The sequence below is a fragment of the Pipistrellus kuhlii genome, unplaced genomic scaffold (genome assembly GCF_014108245.1).
Source record: "Pipistrellus kuhlii isolate mPipKuh1 unplaced genomic scaffold, mPipKuh1.p scaffold_m20_p_4, whole genome shotgun sequence".
In the NCBI taxonomy this organism is placed as follows: domain Eukaryota; kingdom Metazoa; phylum Chordata; class Mammalia; order Chiroptera; family Vespertilionidae; genus Pipistrellus; species Pipistrellus kuhlii.
In genome coordinates this window covers 88737118-88756114 of record NW_023425540.1, presented here as the reverse complement: position 1 = coordinate 88756114, position 18997 = coordinate 88737118, and the positions used below count along the sequence as shown (strand labels likewise).

Sequence of the window (18997 nt, the reverse complement as noted above, 5' to 3'; positions counted from 1 at the left end):
GAGGCACAGTGAAAGGGCTTCTGAAGTGGCCAGAGCCATCGCCCCTTAGGGCCTAGCTGGACATGCCTGAGTGTGAGGCCTGATCTGTAAGGCCAGATCCCACACAGCCTGTGCAGTGCCACCCTCACCCTTCGCTCCTCGAATGGCCCAAGAAAGCTCAGGGTCTGCAGGGTTGGGACGGGCCATAGCTGCTGGGCTCAGCCCACAGGTGAGACAGGACTTCTGGCCCTTGAGTCCCTGGGCCTCTAGCTCACCTGTGGGGCGGGAAGCAGTTGCTGTGGAAGTGGTAGAGGAGAGGCCTGAGTCTGCATTCAGGTCTGAGGGACAGTGAGGTGGGCAGTATCCGGCTCCTGAGCCCGGCCCCGCCCTGGCTCTGCGCCTGTCCGCCCACAGGGCCGGGTGGGTTCTCAGCACCTCTCAGAGCTCAGAGGAGGCGGTGCTGTTAGCACCACTGATTGCAGCGGGGGTGGAGCGGTCCTCACAGAGGCGCGCACTGTGTGGGCACACATCCATCTCTCCTAGTCACAGGCTGGGCCTGCTACTCCGCTACTGGCTTGTTTCAGTTAGGTGAGATCCTTAGCTCCTTCCTTCCTTCCTTCCTTCCTTCCTTCCTTCCTTCCTTCCTTCCTTCCTTCCTTTCTTTTTAATATATTTTATTGTTTTTTTTACAGAGAGGAAGAGAGAGGGATAGAGAGTTAGAAACATCGATGAGAGAGAGCTATCGATCAGCTGCCTCTTGCACCACCCCTACTGGGGATGTGCCCGCAACCAAGGTACAAGGAATCAAACCTGGGACCTTTCAGTCCGCAGGCCGATGCTCTATCCACTGAGCCAAACCTGAGCATCTTTCACGTGTGAGTTTAAGAATGTGAACACGCACACTGGGGTGTCTTCATTCTTTATAAAAACTGCACAGCCACTCCGGAGGGATGAAACGTTATTTAGTGACTCTGAGTGTTCCGTGTTGATGTTGGCATTGGGGGAATCCGTAAATGGAAAACCTTGTCACCACAGCCCTTCCTGGCCCCACCTTCCAGCAGGGCTCAGCACTGCCCGGCCCCCCAGTCCTTCCACGGGCTTCCTCTGTGTAAGAATTGTCCCAGGACTCTTTTTCAGGAGATGCATTTTCAGCCAGTACCCACCTTCTGCTCCAGCACATCGGTTTGTGTGGGTTTTCATGTCCAGTCCCACCCCCTCAGGGCCCTTGTCCTAACGTCAGTGCATGTGCTGTGGGTGTGCTGTCTGACGAGCCTTTGCTAACCAGGCTTTCGTCTCTCCACAGCCCAGGCGCCCAACTCCTGTTCTGTTGGCATCGAGGAGTAAGCTGGTACGTGACACCGTCATGCTCCTGGTGGGTGGCTCTGAGGGGCATCCTTGGCAGGGGTTAAAAAGAAAATCTCCCAGCTGCCTCTCCCTCTCCCGCTCCCTCCAGGCGGTTCCTCCCCATTCCCCAGCTTCTTCCACATCCCTGTCTTCCCTTGGGTCCTGGATTCTAAATCCCAGCTCTCCCAGCGCCCAGCACCTTTGTCCTGGGGGGCTCAATGCTGGCTTTGGGGTCAGAAATTCTTCCTTTGGGACCAGGCTGCCCAGTCAGGCTGTTCCAGCGTTTAGGGCCCCAGAAATGGGGGACCCCACCCGAGCTGAGATCCCATCATTGCTGCTACTAAACTGTCGTCCTACCCACCTCTGGAACCTTCCGTAACACCACCAGCACTCATGTCAGTCTACCAGGAAGCCGTATGAGGTTGACTCCCCACCTGATAGGGAGGCGCCTCCTACCTGGGTGACCAAGCAGACGTTTTACAGAAGGCAGTTTCAGGAGTACCCCGAGGCCTGGGCCATATGTGCCGGGGCCCCTTCCCCTCCTTCATATGACATTGGTGGCTCTGGGGAGGCTGATGGTACAGAGCCTGGTGCTCCGGTGGCCCTGGGTTTCCGGAGACACAGGCCAGGCTGGTGCCGACCTTCCTCCCGGTCAGCTGCCCTGAGCCCACGCTGTGGTGTCTGTCCACTTGTTTTGACGGCTGCTCTTACATTCCCACACAAACCTCTGTCCTCCTCACACATTTTTTCTGACAAATCTTACCCTCTATTGAAACAGAGGAAGTTTTTTTTTTTTTTTTTTTTTTTTTTTAATGTTTTTATTGATTTGAGAAAAAGGAAAGGAGAGAAGGAGAAAGAGAAACCGATTGGCTGCTGACGCTCCATTCTGGGCATCTAGCCTGCAAGCTGGGCATGTGCCCCGACCAGGATTCAAACCAGTGACCCTCTGGTGCACAGGAGACGCTCAGCCGACTAAGCCACAGCAGCCGGGGCAGGGTCCTGCCCTTTGATATCACTGGTCCCAGCCTCCGCCCTGGAAGATGTTCAGTGTTGCAATTTAGGTAAAACTTGCAGAAGCAGGAACAGGTCAGAGCTACAGGGAGATGCCCTTCCCCCGGCAGAGCTGCCTCTGCGCGCACCACAGCGCCCCAGGGAGCAGTCCCCTCACCCGAGGGTCTGTGTCACAGGCGACTGGTGGCAGACGCACTCGGTTTGCTACGTGAAGACGCCAGTGGAGCCCACGTTCAAGTGGCTGGGTGGTGACCATGCTTTCTGCAGCTCTGAGAAGTGTGCTGACCTCTGCTGCTGCAGCCCCCGTCAGGGCTCCTCGCCCCAGCGCCCGAGCAAGGGCGCACCCTGTCCGGGCACAGAGCACCTCACACTTGGGGAGGCGCCTGTGGGAACAGCAGGGCTCTGAGGGGGGCAGGCGAGGCGCCTGGGTCTGCTCTGAGCGCTGGCTGTGCGTCCACTCACTCTGCCTGGGGCTGGCTGATCCCAGCCTGGGTTCGTCAGGGAGGCCGGGGGTCAGCAGCCAAGGTGCCCTGTTCGTCCCAGGGCTACAGCTGCCGCCGGGCCACAGACTGCATGCGCAGAGGGGGTGCTGGCTGCCCGCCCTTCTGGCTTTGAAGTTGTGGGAACCCGGAGCTGGAGCGGTGAAGGGAGCAGGTGAGGCGGGATGACTCGTCCAAGCCTGACCCTCCTCCCTCTGCTCCCTCTGCAGGAAGGCCCACCTCTGCGGAGACGCCGGAGCCTCCTCACCACTGGCCCCACCTTGCCTCTGTTTGGTGGCCCCAGTCCTGACGTGGAGGCCACCGACGGACTCAACTCTGAGAGCCTGGCCAGGCTGGCAGCATGGAGCCCTCAGCTCCCCAGACTTTGCCAAGGGGCTGTCTGGACTCCATTGAGACCCCTGGCCTCTCCTCTGTGCACCCTCCATAGCCACTGCTCCAGGGGGCCCTGCGATCCTTGATTGAAGAGCACAGAGGACTGTCCCCTCTGACAAACCTTTTCCTGCCGTCTCTGTGTTTGTAAATGGTACACGATGGAGGACAGCCCCTTTCTGCCTCAGGCACTGAGCCCTGAGTTCCCCCAAATGTCTTGTTGGCTGAGTTGCTGGGGCTGGAGGCTGGCCACCCACCTGTCCCAGATTGGCTTTATCCAGCCCCCAGCCAGTGGGAGTTGACACCTGAGAGAATTTGTCGGGGGGTGAAGAACTATCTCACAGGGGGTATGACTGGGGGGCTTGTTGTTGGGAAAGGAAAGGAAGTGGGTCCGAGTCACGGTCAATGAAGGAAACGGTGCCTGTGCCCTTCCCCTGAGTCCGTGGCCTGGCTGGCACTGCTGCTTTGTGTCCCCTGTTGCTTCCCCTCCCGCCCAGGCCCTTTGGTGCAGGGCTGTCTCCTGTAGCTCGCAGCCCTGCCCTGCGGCCCTGCGGCAGCCTGGGTTCTGCACTCAGGCCCAGGTCTGGTTCTGGGCCTGCCTCTTCCCAGGGGCAGGGGGCAGTGCACAGCCTGTTGGCAGCAGTCGGTGTAGTGGCCCCTGCACCTTCTCAGAGGTGGCTTTGCACACGTCCTCAGACCCCTCCAGGTGGAGGGCTTCCCCTCAGCTTGTCCGCCCGTTCAGGGAGGGATCTGAGCAACCTTTCTGCTCCCTCTGTGTCATTTAAATGTCACTGGTGTTCCTCTTTGATTTGTTCTGTCTGGGGCTCCCGTGATGGGACCTGCCTCCTGGAGAAGGTCCCATTTGAAGTGGTCTTGTCGTTTTCTGAAGATAAACCACCTGGGCAATAGAAAAGCAGAGGAGGCACAGGCTGCCCGAGCAGGGACCTTGGCCTGGTGGGTGGGTGGGTCTGTGCAGCTCCCCAAGGGCCAGTACTTTTGGGCCTTGGATTAGTGGGTGCAGAGGAGCTCGCTTTCTGAGGATGATGGTCTGGGAGCATCCACATGGCTGGGGGCTTTGTCCATAGGGTCCTGTTCTCTCTCCGGTGGGCTGTGAGCAGAACGCTGCCTTATGCACAGCTCTCGGCCACACTCGGGCCACCTTCCTCAGCCACTTGGCTCCCCTGTCTCCCCTCCCCTCCCGCCCACTGGCGTACTCATGGGTGCACATGTGCACACATACAGGCTGGCTGTCTCTCTCGCCCTCATCACCCACCAACTCCCTGGCCTCGCCATTGGCATTGGTGCCAGAACTCCGAAGGACAGGATGCAGACTACCCTGTCTTGGACTTACACATGTTATCATTTGATGTATTCTGATTGGCTAGTTTTTGTTCGTTTTTACTGTATATTTATAGTAATAAAATCATGCAGCAATATCCTGTTCATTCCTTTTTCCACATAGCACTGCAGGATCTCGCCTGTTCCTCGGTCAGGAGGCAGGACTGCGGAGTGGCTGGTGGTGGTCCTGACACCCTTATAGCAGTGGAGCACCAGTTTGTGGCCACAGCCCGTTTCATGTGTAAGACATCATTGAGGTCTGACACCAGGAGGGAGTGAGGGCCTGTTGTGGCCACGGTGCTGATTCTTGGGTTGGACCGAATGGCTTCAGGGGATTCAGCTCCGTCTTCTGAGCAGGTGGAGAAGGAGCCAGGCCTCCAGGTTTGTGAGAGGCTGCTGTGGCCCTCAGCGCCATGTTCTGTGCCGCCGATTCATCCCATAGATGTTTCCTGACCACCTACTGTGTGCCAGCAGAAGGCAAGATGGACAAGGTCCAGGCCCCTGGGAAGTTGTGTTCTAGTCAGTGAGACTCTGCACAAGTAAATCTACATCTTCCCAGATTTGGTTATCATTAGGAAGAGTCAGCAGGTGACAAGATGGGGTCACACGGGGATTTAATTTAGCCCATAGTCTGGCAGCTGGCACAACAAGTGCAAAGGCCCAGAGATAGGAGTGAGCTTGGGATATCCACTAAGTGGAAAGAAGTACACGCGGCCGAAGTGTCTGAACTGGGATTTGGTTGCAGATTCTGTAAGACTTCGTAGGGGCAATCAGAGGCTTATTCTAAGAAAAGAGATTTTAAGCCAGAGAATTACTCCTGATGTCAGGTGGAGAGTGGATTAGAGGGGCAGGTTTGGCTGCCATGATGCTGGAGCCCAGCTGGGAGCCCTCTGCTTGGCTCCAGTTTCCCTGCCTGGTGAATGGTTTCCCAGGAGGGAAAAGCTGGTGCCCAGAATGCCAGGCAGCACTGCACCTCCACCCCCAGCTTTTTTGCAAACACAATTTCAAGTTACCTCCACAGACCTCTTTGTGTGTGTGTATCCTATATAATAAAAGGCTACTATGCAAATCGACTGAACATGGGATGACCGGTCGCTATGGCATACTGACCACCGGGATGGAGACGCGTCAGTGTGTTCCCCAGGGGAGTGCTGCTCGGCCAGAAGCTGGACTCCTAGCAGTGGTGGTGGCAGGAACCTCTGAAGCAGCCAGACATCCCCCCGAGGGCTCCCGGACTGCAACAGGGCGTGTGTGTGTGTGTGTGTGTGTGTGTGTGTGTGTGTGTGGAGAGAGAGAGAGAGAGAGAGGGAGAGAGAGAAAGGGAAAGATAGAAACATCAATGAGAATCATTGACTGGCTGCCTCCTGCACACCCTATACTGGGGATTGAGCCCGCAACCCAGGTATGTGCCATGACCAGGAATTGAACCACGACCTCCTGATTCATAGGTTAAAGCTCAACCTCTGAGCTACGCCAGCCAGCCCTCTTCTCTTTTTTTAATTCTCACCCAAGGATATGTTTATTGATTTTATTTTATTTTAAACATTTTTTAAAAAATATATTTTATTGATTTTATACAGAGAGGAAGGGAGAGAGATAGAGAGTTAGAAACATCGATGAGAGAGAGTCATCGATCAGCTGCCTCTTGCACACCCCCTACGGGGGATATGCCCGCAACCAAGGTACATGCCCTTGACCGGAATCGAACCCGGGACCCTTCAGTCCCCAAGCCGACGCTCTATCCATTGAGCCAAACCGGTCCCGGCCTGATTTTATTTTATTTTAATTATTTTTTTTTACAGAGAGAAACGGAGAGTTAGAAGCAACTATGAGAAACATTTATCAGCTGCTTACTGCACACCTCCTACCAGGGATGTGCCCATAACCAAGGTACATGCCCTAGATCAGAATCAAACTTGGGACCTTTTAGTCTGCAGGCCAACGTTGTATCCACTGAGCCAAACTGGTCAGGGCTGTTTATTGATTTTAGACAGACAGGAAGGGGGAGAGAGAGAGACATCCTTGTGAGAGAGAAATATAAACCGGCTGCCTCCCACATGCACTCAGACCAGGGATCGAACCCACAACCCAGGTATGTCATGAGCTTTTGGTTTCCTGGGCAACACTCCAACTGAGCCACACTGGCCAGGGCCACTGGGCCCTTCTTCAACTCAGGCACTAGAGAATGGAAACTGCTCTCGGCTGGCCAATCCCTGCCCCAAGGACGGACTGCCACCCTTGGCTGTGCCAGTGTGGGAAGGAAGATGCTCAGTCAGGTGAGTTTGTGAATGGGCAACATTGGATCTCCCTCCTGACTTCCCCAAACGGACCTACCTTGTTCATTAATGCCTGGTGTCAGGGAGGGATTGGGCACGGGGTGTGTTTCCTCGGTGCCCCCTGCTGCACCCTGGCCCTGGAGATAGGGTCCTCTGATTGGACCCTTCCCCTCAGACCTCTCCCCTTCACACCCCTCCCCTTCACATACTTGCCTGGGACCTGGCCTGTCAGCTGCAGCTGCTCCTCTGAGCCCTGACTGGCAGAGGGCCACAGCTGGGGAGAGGGCCTCCCTCTTTGAGTCCTTATTTCCCACATCTGCTGATAGAATACACCCTAGGCCAAACGTGAGTTTCTGGTGGATCCCACCAACCCTTGCCTGCCCTCTGCCACCTCTCCTCTCCTCCTCAGCTCTGCTCAGGGCAGCCTTCCCTGTGCCAGGCCTTGACCTCAATGCTTGGCTCTCCCGAGGCTGTGCCCATGGTACCCATCCTGAGTTTCTTCACTCAGCAGATCTATGCTCACCATGGGGAGGCAAATGGAGCTTGGGCCAGTGGGTGGAGTGGGGCGCACCAGGACTCAGAACCCCAGCGGCTTCCTTCTGGGATAAGTGAGGCAGAAGGCGGGTTTTCTGTCGTGGACACTGAGCAAGAGACAGGGTGGAGATCTAGGGTAGGATCCTGACTCTATCGCCAACAATGGAGTGCCCTAAGGCAAAGCCTGCCCTTTGAGCCCAGGCTCCTCCTCCTCCTCTGGAAATTGGGGAGACCCTATTTCCTCCAACAGTACCTGGCATATGGGGCCTGACTTGGAGGACACTTGGGGCATTGGGTCTGGAAGCTCCCAGTCCGGGACTTAAGTCACTTTGGCTCTAGCCAACTGGGTGTGAGGAGTCCCGGGGCTTCATCCACCCCCAGCCAGGGCTGCGCTGTGGGGCAGTAGGAGCTCCCCAGGCCTGCCCTTCCTGCTGATATGGAGTCAGGCAGACCAGCAGTGACTTTGGATTGGAGTGCTTTGCAGGCGTAGGCCCCCAGGACTGTGGAGCTAGTGTGCCTGAAGGGGGGAAGGGAGGGTGTAGGGAAGAGGCAGGAGGCGCCCACGTGCCCAAGGAGGCGCTGGGGGAAGGCACGCGACTCGGCCTCGCCAAGGGCGACGTGGTTTTGGAGGACCTGCTGCCCCTCTCACAGTCCCAGCTGCCCTCCTCAGCCCCAGCCTCGCCGGCTCCGCACGCAGCGGACTGAAAGCCCAAAGTCCCAGCCACCGAGGTGGAGCTCGGCTGGCGCGCCGCCTGCCGGGCGTTGTGGTTTCGAGTGCCCGGGCTGGGCTGGCGTCCGGTTTCCGAGGCCCTTGGGTGCGGGCCGCGGTACGCGCCGGCCCTCCCTTTGCACACGCCCCTGCGCCGCTCAACGACGCGTCGCGGTGGGGCTCTGTCCGGAAGCGCGCCAGCGATTGGTGGAGGGGACGCGGCTGCCCGCGGATTGGCCAACGCAGCGGGGACGGGCCAGCGCACGCGCCTAAGGGGCGGAGCCGCGGCGCCATGGGTAGTAACAAGATGTCGGCTGCGGTACCGGAGCTGAAGCAGATCAGCCGGGTGGAGGCGATGCGCTTGGGGCCGGGCTGGAGCCACTCGTGCCACGCCATGCTGTACGCCGCTAACCCCGGGCAGCTTTTCGGCCGCATCCCCATGCGCTTCTCGGTGCTGGTGAGGACGCGGGCGGGCGGATGTGGGCGGGACGCCGCTCGACCCGCGCCCGTGACCCGGCGCTCCCTTGTAGATGCAGATGCGCTTCGATGGGCTGCTGGGCTTCCCCGGGGGCTTCGTGGACCGGCGCTTCTGGTCGTTGGAGGACGGACTGAACCGGGTGCTGGGCCTGGGCCTGGGCTGCCTGCGCCTCACCGAGGCCGACTACCTGAGCTCGCACCTGACCGAGGGCCCGCACCGCGTCGTGGCCCACCTGTACGCGCGGCAGCTGACGCTGGAGCAGCTGCACGCCGTGGAGATCAGCGCGGTTCATTCGCGCGACCACGGCCTGGAGGTGGGGCCGCCGCCCGGGGCCCGCCCCCCACCCCGGGGTTTGGCTCTGGCCCTGCGGAAGGCACCGATGGGTAACACGTCCTCCTGAGGGTCCCCTGGCAGGGCTGGGTGGTGGTGGTGGGGGGGTTACTGCAGCCTCGGGGTAGGGAGAGGGACCTGAGGTGCCGGTGGGAGGCTGGGGCTCCCTCGGGGTTGTGTTCCATCCGCCTTGCTGCCTGCCATTGCCAATCCTGGGGGTGGGGAGTGGGATTGGTTGGGGGGATGGGATGGGAGTGGGATTGGTTGGGGGGGATGGGTTGGGAGTGGGATTGGTTGGGGGGATGGGAGGGGCGGGACCTGCTGGAGGAGGTGGGAAGTTGAAGGGCAGAAAGAGGAACTGGGATTGAAGGTTGGGTTCTCATGGTGCTGGGGTTGAGGGCTCTTGTAATGTGGGGGTGTTAGGGTCTGGAAGGGTTGGGAGTGACAGTTGCTTTGTTGGGGATTCACCTGCAAGGGGGAGCATGGGGTGCGGATGGGAGGGGGGGGGGCTTTTCGCCAGCGGGTGGGAGGCTGGAACATGAGGGTGCAGAGGGTGGGAGGTGCATGAGGTGGCCCTGAAACTTGCTTGGGGAGGAGGTGGCTGGCTTCTGCCTCACCAGACCTGCCATGGTCTCCCATTATCCTTGGCAACCTGCTTTCCCTTCTCCTTCCCCTGACCCAGCAGCGTACAGGCCACTCCTAACAGGGTTGTGCTATTAGTGTAGGGGCCTGGCCCCAACTCTGATCCCCTTTTGTGCAGGTGCTGGGATTGGTGCGGGTCCCACTATACACCCAGAAGGACCGAGTCGGTGGCTTTCCCAACTTCCTGAGCAATGCCTTCATCAGCACGGCTAAGTACCAGCTCCTCTTCGCCCTCAAGGTGCTCAACATGATGCCTGAGGAAAAGCTGGCTGAGGCTGTGGCTGCAGCCACCGAGAAGCAGAAGAAGGCCCTGGAGAAGCTGCTCCCATCTTCTTCCTGAGGTTGCTCCGGTACTGCGCCTGCCCTCCCCTGGCTCTGTGCCCAGGGGCTGAGACAGGCTGATATCGTGTGTGCGCGTGTGTGTAATCCTTTCTGACTGCATGGGGCCAGTGGGCATCTTATCTCCACTGCCTCAAGCAGTCACAGGGCCAGGTGGGACCTTCTCAGGTTAGTCAGCAGGGGGTGGGCCTGGCTGTCCAGGCTCAGGACAGTCTTATTCACCTTGAGCTCAAACCCGAGAGTCTCATGGGCTGGTGGAGGCGCAGGCACTGCCTGATTTTCCAAGTTGATAGATGGCACAGACACTTAGACCAATAAGAAGTTAGCTCTCAAGGGAGGTGCCTTTGTGTCAGTTGACTCATTCCTGCATCCTGCCTCTGTGCCAGCACCTCGGGGCCTCCAGGAGAGCCAGTTTGGGTAGGATGTTGTGCTGTTAATTTTAGTTCTTAGCTTTACTAAGATGGGGATGGAACACAACCCCGAGGGAGCCCCAGCCTTCCACCGGCACCTCAGGTCCCTTTCCCATAGTAAAAGGCTTAGATTTCCTTTTCTGTGTTGTATGAACTATGGGTGTTTGGTCCCCAAGGGCAGTCAGGGTCATGGGCCCAGCTAATAGATGGAGCTGTTGAAGGGACAGGAAAGTGGTTCCTCTGCTGCGTAATTCTTTGGTCCTGACTGCAGGCTCAAGGCAGGGCTCAGGAGGCTGTCCCCTTCCTTCTCTTACTACCCAAGACTTAGAGAGGGCCAAGTCCAAGAGCACTGGCACCATTCAGTTACGCTGTCACAGGCCTCCTGTCTGAGGTGGGGTTGCTGTCCACCTCTCTGTTCCCATGTGACACTCGCAGCCATGGACCCCTCTGGGCTGTCGGCTTGGTCTGGGGCTTCTGTGCTGAGACCATCCAGAGAAGCCCCTTTTGTGATCCTGGTGGCTCTACCACTAGGCTGAGCCTGTTGATCTTTCCTGTGCTTTTCCATTCCCAGTATGATCTACAGGCAGCTCCCAGAGATGGTCTGGAAATAACCGTCAAGTGTGCAGAATGACAACAGCAGAGCCACCACCGGCAGGAAGGTCACCACTGGCAGTCTCCTATGGCCCCAAGTCTGGCTCAACTCAGTGAAGCTACTGGAAAGTTTCCACAGTGCCTCCCCAGCCTAAGAAAAGCGGTGCTGCCTGCCCAGCACGGGCATCTGTGCCACCTTAGAGCCTGATGAAGCAGCCACACTGGGCAAAGGCACTCCACTCTGTAAATAAAATACCTGTACTTTGCTCCTCTCTCATTTCCTGGGGCATGGGGGCCTGCTTAGCTTCTATTGAATCACGGGGGCTCTGAGCAAAGAGCCCTAGCTGCTGGGGACCATGGGGTAGGAGGGGTCACCAATCAGCACCCCTATAAGCACAGTATTCTCTGTCTTGGCAAGGAAGCCTGGGTCCCAGCCAGTTGCTGGAGCTGGGGGTCCTGGCATGGCTTTCCCCTTGCTCTATGTTAGGCAGTACTACATGCTGTGTGACCAGAACTGAGCCCCTCACCAGCTGATCTTACATTTTATTTTCCAGCAAATGACATATGCTGCCCAGACGCCCAACCTCACCCATCAGGGCAGATCTGAGTGTGGCATCTGCGCGGTATGGGGACACGCTCTCTCCCCAAGGTCCTGTCTGCTCTGGGCCTTACCACCAGGTTCAGGGCAAGGCCCTCGTCCTGCTTCTGTGGGGGCCTTGCTGCCTGGCACCGGCCACAGCCTGGTCCTGTCTCTGCCAGCTGCTCCCGAGGGCCGGTCCTCTGGCCCCAGCTGGGACCTGGGCTGCTGCAACTGCCCACTCACTGCCCTCCTGTCTTCGGGCACACAGCTTCAGGGTGGATCAGTCACCCAACGTCAGGTTCTGAAAAGGAAAGAACTGGGCGTTGGCTCAGCTCCCAGCAGACCCCGCTATCCCTGGTTGGGGCCTGGGCTGATACTCACCATCCCTCAGACTAAGGCTCCCGCCAGTTCTCTTTCCCATTCAGTGCCTGCAGCTTCTCCAGGCCCTGGGTCACCGAGCACAGCACTCGTCCTGAGGATGGGAATAGAGGCGGCTTTGCAAATGTGGGCGGCAATGGGAAGGAGGGGTGCCTGGGGGGTACTAGTAATAGATGACCTGGAAGGTCAGTAGGTCGTAGTGGGGCTGCCCTAGGGGTCTAAGCTTAAGGGCTCTTCCTGTTACTCCTGACTGGTCCCTGGGCAGGGGCGAGGGTCACTGGCTGTCCTCCCAGAGACTCACCCATCTCATGAACTCGGTCCTCCAATGCTCCCGACAGCTCGGGGAGGCTCAGGGCCTGCAGGGAGGCCTGCCAGCCTTTGGAGTCTATGGGGCAGAAGGCTGGGTGAGCCTGGGGTCTGTGCTCACAGGCCCTGCCTCTGTCCTGAGCTGCTGTGACCAGGAGACCCACCCAACTGTCAGTGCCTGTGTGACCCCCTTGTTACATCAAAATAGGTTCTGCTTGCTTGCCCAACGCAGTAACTGCTGGTCAGGGCCTGGCCCCGGGAAAGGAAGTGTGGGGGTCACTGGCCTCCTGTGAGGCTACGCCCTGAGGTGGACCAGCCTGGGCTCCAACTGGGGGCTGCAGAAGTCACTTAAGGTCTTGGATAGCACAGTCACAATGGCCCAAGGATTTGCCTCCAACCATCAGGAGGGACATTAAGGAAATGGGCTGAGGAGGGCAGCATGCCCTCACCCTCGAGTCTGGGATTGTGTTTGCAAAGGGATCTGGGAGTGTAAATGGGATAACCATTGAGATAAGTGGTAAAACCCAGCCTGAGGAGGCACCTCTGCCCAGTCCTGGCCCCGGACATGCTCTCCTTACCAGCTGTAGGGAGGGCTGGGCCTAGGGCGGCCCCCAGAGGGGACTCGTCTTGCTTCACTCGGGCTGACAGCTCAGCCTGACAGGCTCTGCAGAACACAAGACCAAGGGCTGGTAAGGGGAAAGCCTGGCAACTGCCTTCCATGGTCCCGGAGGGCAGGGGATGGCAGACATCCCCACTTCGAGTGTCCTCACAGCCCACCTTCCTGGGCTTGGCAAGCTCACCCAACCTCCCTGACAAGCTCTCGCTGAGACCCAGGCGGAGAGCTTGCATAGGGTATGCAGATTTTCATAGCCCTACTTCTGCCTGGTGTACATTGGAGGGAGGAACAGCTAGAGTGAAATTGGGGGGCGAGGGGGAGAAGGGGCGCAAGGAGTGACTCAAGAGGCCCTGAAAGCAAATCCTTGATTGAAAAATCTGGAGGGAATTCGATCAACTCAGGTGCCTACTCACTGTAGCTGGTCCAGGATGAGAGCAGCATCCTGGGCCAGGGCCCAGGTCTCCTGCAGCTGGGCAAGGATGTCCTTGCGGGTGCTGTCCTGCTCCAGGAGGCAGCTCTCCACCACAGCCCGCAGCTCCTGCTCCTGGGATACCTGGCCCCGCATGGCCTCCACCTCCTCACAGCGCTGGAGAGGGAGAGGTGGGAGGTGGGGGTGGCAGGCCAGCAGATGGGGCAGGCAAGTTGGCCAAGGATGCAGGAGACACAGGCCCCCAGGCCATGGCTGGGAACCACCCCATCCTCTGTCTCTGCTGGTCCCTCCTGGAATGGGAGGCCTGTTTCTACCTTGGAGCCTCCCCTGCTTTGGGTCCCTCCCTGTGACCCCACTGGGGTCCATGCCTCTTGTTCTCTGGCCTCAACCCTCTCTTCTCTCCGGTGGACATCCACCTGACCTCCACCTAATGTCCCAAACCTTTCTGGGCCTCTTCCTGTAGGCCTGCCTGCATATCTCCCCTGTCATGCTTTCTGCCCTCACTGTCATATCACTGCCCTCACTGTCATATCACTCCGCAGGTGTGTGTCTCTATAGTCATCTCTCGCCATTTCTGCACATGCCCTCCCGCCCCCTGGCCTCCACCTACTTTGTGCAGCTGGATGGCGAGCTCCTGCATCTCAGCTTCCAGCCTGTCGGCATAGGCCAGCTCCAGGGCATCACTGGGGGGGCGGGCACTACTGTGCCAGCGGGCAATGGCAGAAGTCATCTTCCTCTTGGGTCCAAACAACCTATCAGGGGGAATGCGGAAAGAACTTGGATCAGCATTTGCCATGTGCCTGAAAGCTCCACAGACCATGGTTTCCCTAGGAAAGATCCTTGAAGGGGGAGGGTAGTCCCAGGACCTACAGCAGAGGACAGAAACAAAGGTTGTAAGAAGTGATGACCTCTCTGGAGCCCCTCTGTATAGGGTCCCTGTCCCAGCCGGGCTGCTGCTTTCACTAAGCAGGGACCTAGCCAGCTGGTCCAGGCTGTTTGCCAACTTGGAAAGTTCTCAAAAGTGAACAGGCAGAAAGTGTCTGGATTCCCTGAATATAGCACTGAGCCGGGCCAGCTTGAGGAGCCACAAGACTCAGACCATCTACATCTAGGAATGGAGAAGACAGCTGGCCTCCAGAGCGGGCAGCTCTTTCCAAATGTTGGAAAGCTGCAACATCAGACGATCCCAGAAACAAGGGCCATGCAGCCACAGGTGGCCCCTCCGGACTCACGTGATGCCGATTTCTTTCAGGTCGCTCTCAGTGAGAGTCAGGAAGATTCGAAGGTCCACGTCCTGTTCCTCAAACAGCTGCAGGTACTTCAGACACCCTATCTGCTCCAACAGTGTGGCAAGGTCCTAGTGGGCAGAGGCCAGCACAGGTCAGAGAACGGGCAGGTCACAAAGACATGGGGATAAAAAAAGGCACATGATATAAGGTGGAGCCACTTTTCTACTGCTAAGTGTGCATTCGTGAGGTCGCTTTTAATTTTTTCAAAATAAATAAATAAATAAATATTTTAATATATTTTGTTGATTTTTGTACAGAGAGGAAGGGAGAGAAAGAGAGCTAGAAACGTCGATGAGAGAGAAACATCGACCAGCTGCCTCTTCCAGACCCCCTACCGGGGATGTGCCTGCAACCAACGTACATGCCCTTGACCGGAATTGAACCTGGGACCTTTCAGTCCGCAGATGGACGCTCTACCGCTGAGCCAAACCGATTTCGGCTTAAAATATATTTTTATTAATTTCAGAGAGAAAGGGAGAGGAAGAGAGAGAAGCATTGATTACCTGCCTCCTGCACGCCCCCTACTGGGGATACAGTCTGCAACCTGGGCCTGTGCCCTGACCAGGAATTGAACTGTGGCCTCTTGGTTCATAGGTAGATGCTCAACCACTGAGCCACACTAGTGGGGCTGTGAGATCGCTTTTAAGGGGGAGATCTGAGCCCAGCTGATCCCCCAAGTTTAGCAATGGGACAGCGACTTGACTGCAGGCAGAAGGCCCCCTCCTCTCTGTGCCCTGAGAGAGCAAGGAGTCAGAAACACTTACTTGTGTCTTTGGATCTAAAGTCTTTTCATTTCAGCCTGAAGGACAACTTTAGTTAGGGCGGATCCGCTAACAACAAATTCTCTTAGACTTTGTTTAGCTGGGGCTGGTCTTAATTTCCCCTTCACTTTTGAAGGGCAGTTTTTGTGAATATAGCATTCTTGGTTATTTTTCTTTCAGTACTTTATTTTGTCAAATGTCCTTCTGGTTTCTGATGGGGAAATTGGCCATTAATCTTTTTTTTTCCGGGGGGGAGGGGGTCCTTTTTTTTAATTTAATTATTATCTGTGTACATATCTAACCACCACCACCCCCCTTGGCTATTAATATTACTGCAAATCCTTTGGGGGCAATGAGTCATTAATCTTCAAGATTCCCCCCCCTCTCTCTCTCTCTCTCTCTCTCTCTCTCTCTTTTTTTTTTTTTTTGATAGCTGTTGGTCTAGGTGTGGACCTGAGTTTAACTTAGAGTTCATTTAGCTTCTTGGATGTGCAGATTCATGTTTCTATTAAATTTGGGAGATTTGGCTATTTTTTTTTAAGCATTTTTTCTGCTTTCCTCTCCCTCTTCTCCTGGAATACCGTATGTGCATGTTGGTATACTTGATGGTGGCTCACAGGTTTCTGCTCATGTTTCTTCATTCTTCTTTCTGTTTGTCAAACTGGATAATTTCAACTGGTCTATGTCAAGTTTTCTGATTCTTCTGTGTGCTCAAATCTGCTCTTGAGCCACTCTGGTGAAATTTTCATTTCAGTTATTATACTTTTCAATTCCAGAATTTCTATTGAGCTCATTTTTATTTCCATCACTTTGTTATTTTCTATTTAGATGCAGTTTCCTTTAGCTCTTGAAACGTATTTTTAAAAACTTAATCTTTGACTTTAACTCCAATATCTGGACTTCCTCAGGGACAGCTTCTACTATTGCCTTTTCTTACTATTTATTACTTTTTCTTCCTTGTGCTCTGCATATATTTTTTCTGTTGAAAACTGGACATTTTCATACGGCAGCTCTGGAGATCTAATTCTCCTCCCTCTGTGGTTTGTTGTCTGTATTCTCTCTGGTCTGTGGCTACTGAAGTCTCTACTCAATTAGCTTAGTGATCAGCTGAGGACTGGACAGAGATCTCCTAAACACCAAAACCAATAAACCTCCCAGCCTTTGCTGAACAGCTCTGTATGCTGGTTGGGGCACATATTCTGCACTCAGCCAGGCAAATGGCAATTCTATCCTAGCCTTTGCTCCCTGCTTGCTCAAAACTCAAAATCATCCGAGGTACTCTCAGGTTCTCTTGACCATATACAGTCTTGAGCACCATGTGTGGCCTCTAGATTCCCAGGAATAGGTCAGAGCTTTTCAAAACTCATATGGACACCTTCCCCAGATTTTCCTTTTAAGCTTTGTGGTTAATCTTTCACCCAAGCTGTTATCCAATACCTCAGACAGCTGCAAAGTCCAAACATTTCCCTGTATTATTATTTTAAAAAATATTTTATTGATTTTTTTACAGAGAAGGATAGACACCAGAAACATTGATGAGAGAGAGAGACAGACATCGATCAGCTACCTCCTGCACACCCCCTACTGGAGATGTGCCTGCAACCAAGGTACATGCCCTTGACCAGAATTGAACCCGGGACCCTTCAGTCCGCAGGCCGACGCTCTATCCACTGAGCCACACCGGCTTCGGCCCTGTATCATTTTCAATTCACATCCTCCAATGAGAGGACTGCTGTTGTTGAGGAGATAAGCTCTAAGTCTTATAATGCGGTCTTTTTAAAAATATATATATTTTATTGATTTTTTACGGAGAGGAAAGGAGAGGGACAGTTAGAAACATTGATGAGAGAGAATCATTAATATGGTCTTATAATAAGCATGTCTTCGAGGGAACCATCATATAGTCTAGTAATGCCAATTCTTTGGAATGAAACTCTGAAAGCATTCCAGCTCTGTTCTACCCCCTCCCAGTGGCTGTCACAGCTACCGTGGCATTGGAGAGTGGAAGAATGGGACTAGGGCAGGTTAAAATGCTAAAAGAGTCGGTTGTTTCTCTGGAATAAACACTGTCCAGGTTGCTGCAAGCCTTTGGTTTGATTCACAAGTTTCTGGGAAAAAGGTGATTCTGATGGCTTTTGCCTTTAACAGAGGAGCAAATTTTCAAAAGCTGTTACTCCATCATTTTCTTCAACCTACTTTCTGAAACAGCTTTTTAAGATTAAACAACTCTCCAATCAACATGCATTTAAGGACTCGAGTGGCGCAGCTGCTTGCAGAACCTGGGAATACAGGCCCTGGAGACAGCTCCCAGGGGATGGGGTGGGGCAAGGAGAAGCCAGCAAAATCATAGGCTTCTAGTGAACAGCAGAGCTGTGACTTGAACAAATAAATGGCAAGTACTTACCTGTATTTCATCTTGTATCACTTACACCCTCTGAGGGCAAGAGAACTCGATAAACACACATTAAACAGTTGAGCTGTTATGTCACATCTATAAACCCCAAGACACTCTGGTTTCTCTTCAGATCGCATAAATCTTTTGCCTTTTATAAACCCCAAGACATTGCTTAGCCAGAGTGGTCCATAATGAGGAAGGCAGAAATAACAATCTCCATTACTATGTGCCACTTTGTCTCTGCATCTCCTGAAAGCTCAGGGGGCTGAGTCAAGTATGGAAATGAGCACGGTAATCAAAGGGAGACGGATCTCTCCTATGGGAAGTACCAGCACCTCCGACCTTAGGGATTCTCTTAGCCCAAGAAGCTTTACAGGTCATTAGGGGAACAGTGCTTTGGCCCACTGAAAGCCCAAAATAAATACCTCACAAATCACAGAATGTAACTACCAGTTTCACCAATGGTCTTACCTGGGGTCCTGCATAGGGGAACCTCTCAGTCTGAGGGGTAGGTCCTGGGGAACAGGCTGCCCCAGAAGTCCCAGTGCTGGGAGGCCATTGGTTGTCACTGTTGCTGTAGCGATTCTTGGTCTTCATATAACTTTTAGTTTGCTTGCGAGCTGAGCTTTTACGTGCATTATCTGAATCCTGTGGCAAGAGGTGTGTGTGTTTAAAGTAACACTGAAAGACTAATCATCAGGGAAACACAAATTAAAACCACAATGAGGTATCACCTCACACCTGTCAAAAAGGCTATCATCAATAAGTCAATAAAAATTGTTGGTGAGTAACTGGAGAAAAAGGAACCCTCAGACACTATTGGTGGAATTCTAAATTGGTGCAGCCAATATGGAAATTTCTGAAATAATTAAAAATAGAGCTGCCATATGATCTATCAAATCCCTATTCTGAGTATTTATCTGAAGAAAAAAACCCGAATTCAAAAATATGTACGTGCCACTATATTCACTGCAGTATCCTATATAATAAAAGGCTAATAGGCAAAATGACCGAGCAGGGGAACAACTGGTTGCTATGATGCACACTGACCATCAAGGGGAAGATGCTCAATGCAGGAGCTCCCCATGGTCAGTGCACTCCCACAGGGAGAGGCCCACTCAGCCAGAAGCCAGGTTCATGGCTGGTGAGCTCAGCAGCAGTGGTGGGACCTCTCCTGCCTCCACAGCAGCACTAAGATGTCCACCTGGCAGCTTAGGTCTGCTCCCCATGGGGCACAGGCCAAAGCTGGCAGTCAGACATCCCCTAAGGATTCCTGGACAATGAGAGGGCACAGGCCAGGCTAAGGGTTCCCCCCAAGTGCAAGAATTTTGTGCACTGGGCCTCTAGTTACTAATAAACAGTTTAGATATGAAAGCCTACGTATTCAACAGA

The 18997-nt window shown here is 54.7% G+C and overlaps 3 protein-coding genes across 11 annotated transcripts in view; 2 read left to right on the top strand and 1 right to left on the bottom strand.

Annotated features, from left to right (window-relative positions):
* The window catches only part of MGRN1 (mahogunin ring finger 1), a 45763-nt gene extending 41124 nt beyond the window's left edge, over nucleotides 1-4639 (top strand). Inside the window, 2 exon segments of the mRNA XM_036410250.2 lie at nucleotides 3044-3065; nucleotides 3067-4639. Coding sequence (XP_036266143.1) covers nucleotides 3044-3065; nucleotides 3067-3292 — 248 coding nt within the window. The 3' untranslated portion in view covers nucleotides 3293-4639.
* Nucleotides 4640-8220: 3581 nt separating this feature from the next.
* NUDT16L1 (nudix hydrolase 16 like 1) lies at nucleotides 8221-11116 on the top strand. 5 transcript variants are annotated; one of them, XR_004983003.2, is made up of 4 exons: nucleotides 8221-8517; nucleotides 8591-8921; nucleotides 9629-9851; nucleotides 10831-11116. XR_004983003.2 is itself a non-coding variant. In XM_045571333.1 (4 exons), the coding sequence occupies exons 1-3, from the start codon at nucleotides 8353-8355 to the stop codon at nucleotides 9848-9850; spliced, it is 642 nt and encodes a 213-aa protein (XP_045427289.1). In that variant the 5' UTR covers nucleotides 8325-8352; the 3' UTR covers nucleotides 9851-9860; nucleotides 10831-11116. The 5 variants fall into 5 exon arrangements, 4 of the variants coding, with proteins under 4 accessions (XP_045427290.1, XP_045427289.1, XP_036266170.1 ...); XM_045571333.1 differs by having other exon boundaries at nucleotides 8325-8511; nucleotides 8591-8851; nucleotides 9629-9860; XM_036410277.2 differs by having other exon boundaries at nucleotides 8327-8517; nucleotides 8591-8851.
* A 257-nt stretch (nucleotides 11117-11373) lies between these two features.
* The window catches only part of ANKS3 (ankyrin repeat and sterile alpha motif domain containing 3), a 34070-nt gene continuing 26446 nt past the window's right edge, over nucleotides 11374-18997 (bottom strand). For 3 of the 5 annotated variants that reach the window (XM_045571325.1, XM_036410235.2, XM_045571328.1), the window contains 8 exons: nucleotides 18077-18253; nucleotides 14393-14517; nucleotides 13771-13912; nucleotides 13144-13316; nucleotides 12693-12778; nucleotides 12110-12193; nucleotides 11812-11902; nucleotides 11374-11731 (listed from right to left, as the gene is read on the bottom strand). In XM_045571325.1, the coding sequence (XP_045427281.1) occupies nucleotides 11823-11902; nucleotides 12110-12193; nucleotides 12693-12778; nucleotides 13144-13316; nucleotides 13771-13912; nucleotides 14393-14517; nucleotides 18077-18253 (867 nt within the window). In that variant the 3' untranslated portion in view covers nucleotides 11374-11731; nucleotides 11812-11822. The remainder of the gene's footprint in view (nucleotides 11732-11811; nucleotides 11903-12109; nucleotides 12194-12692; nucleotides 12779-13143; nucleotides 13317-13770; nucleotides 13913-14392; nucleotides 14518-18076; nucleotides 18254-18997) is intronic. The other 2 variants (XM_045571326.1, XM_045571327.1) reach the window with 2 other exon arrangements.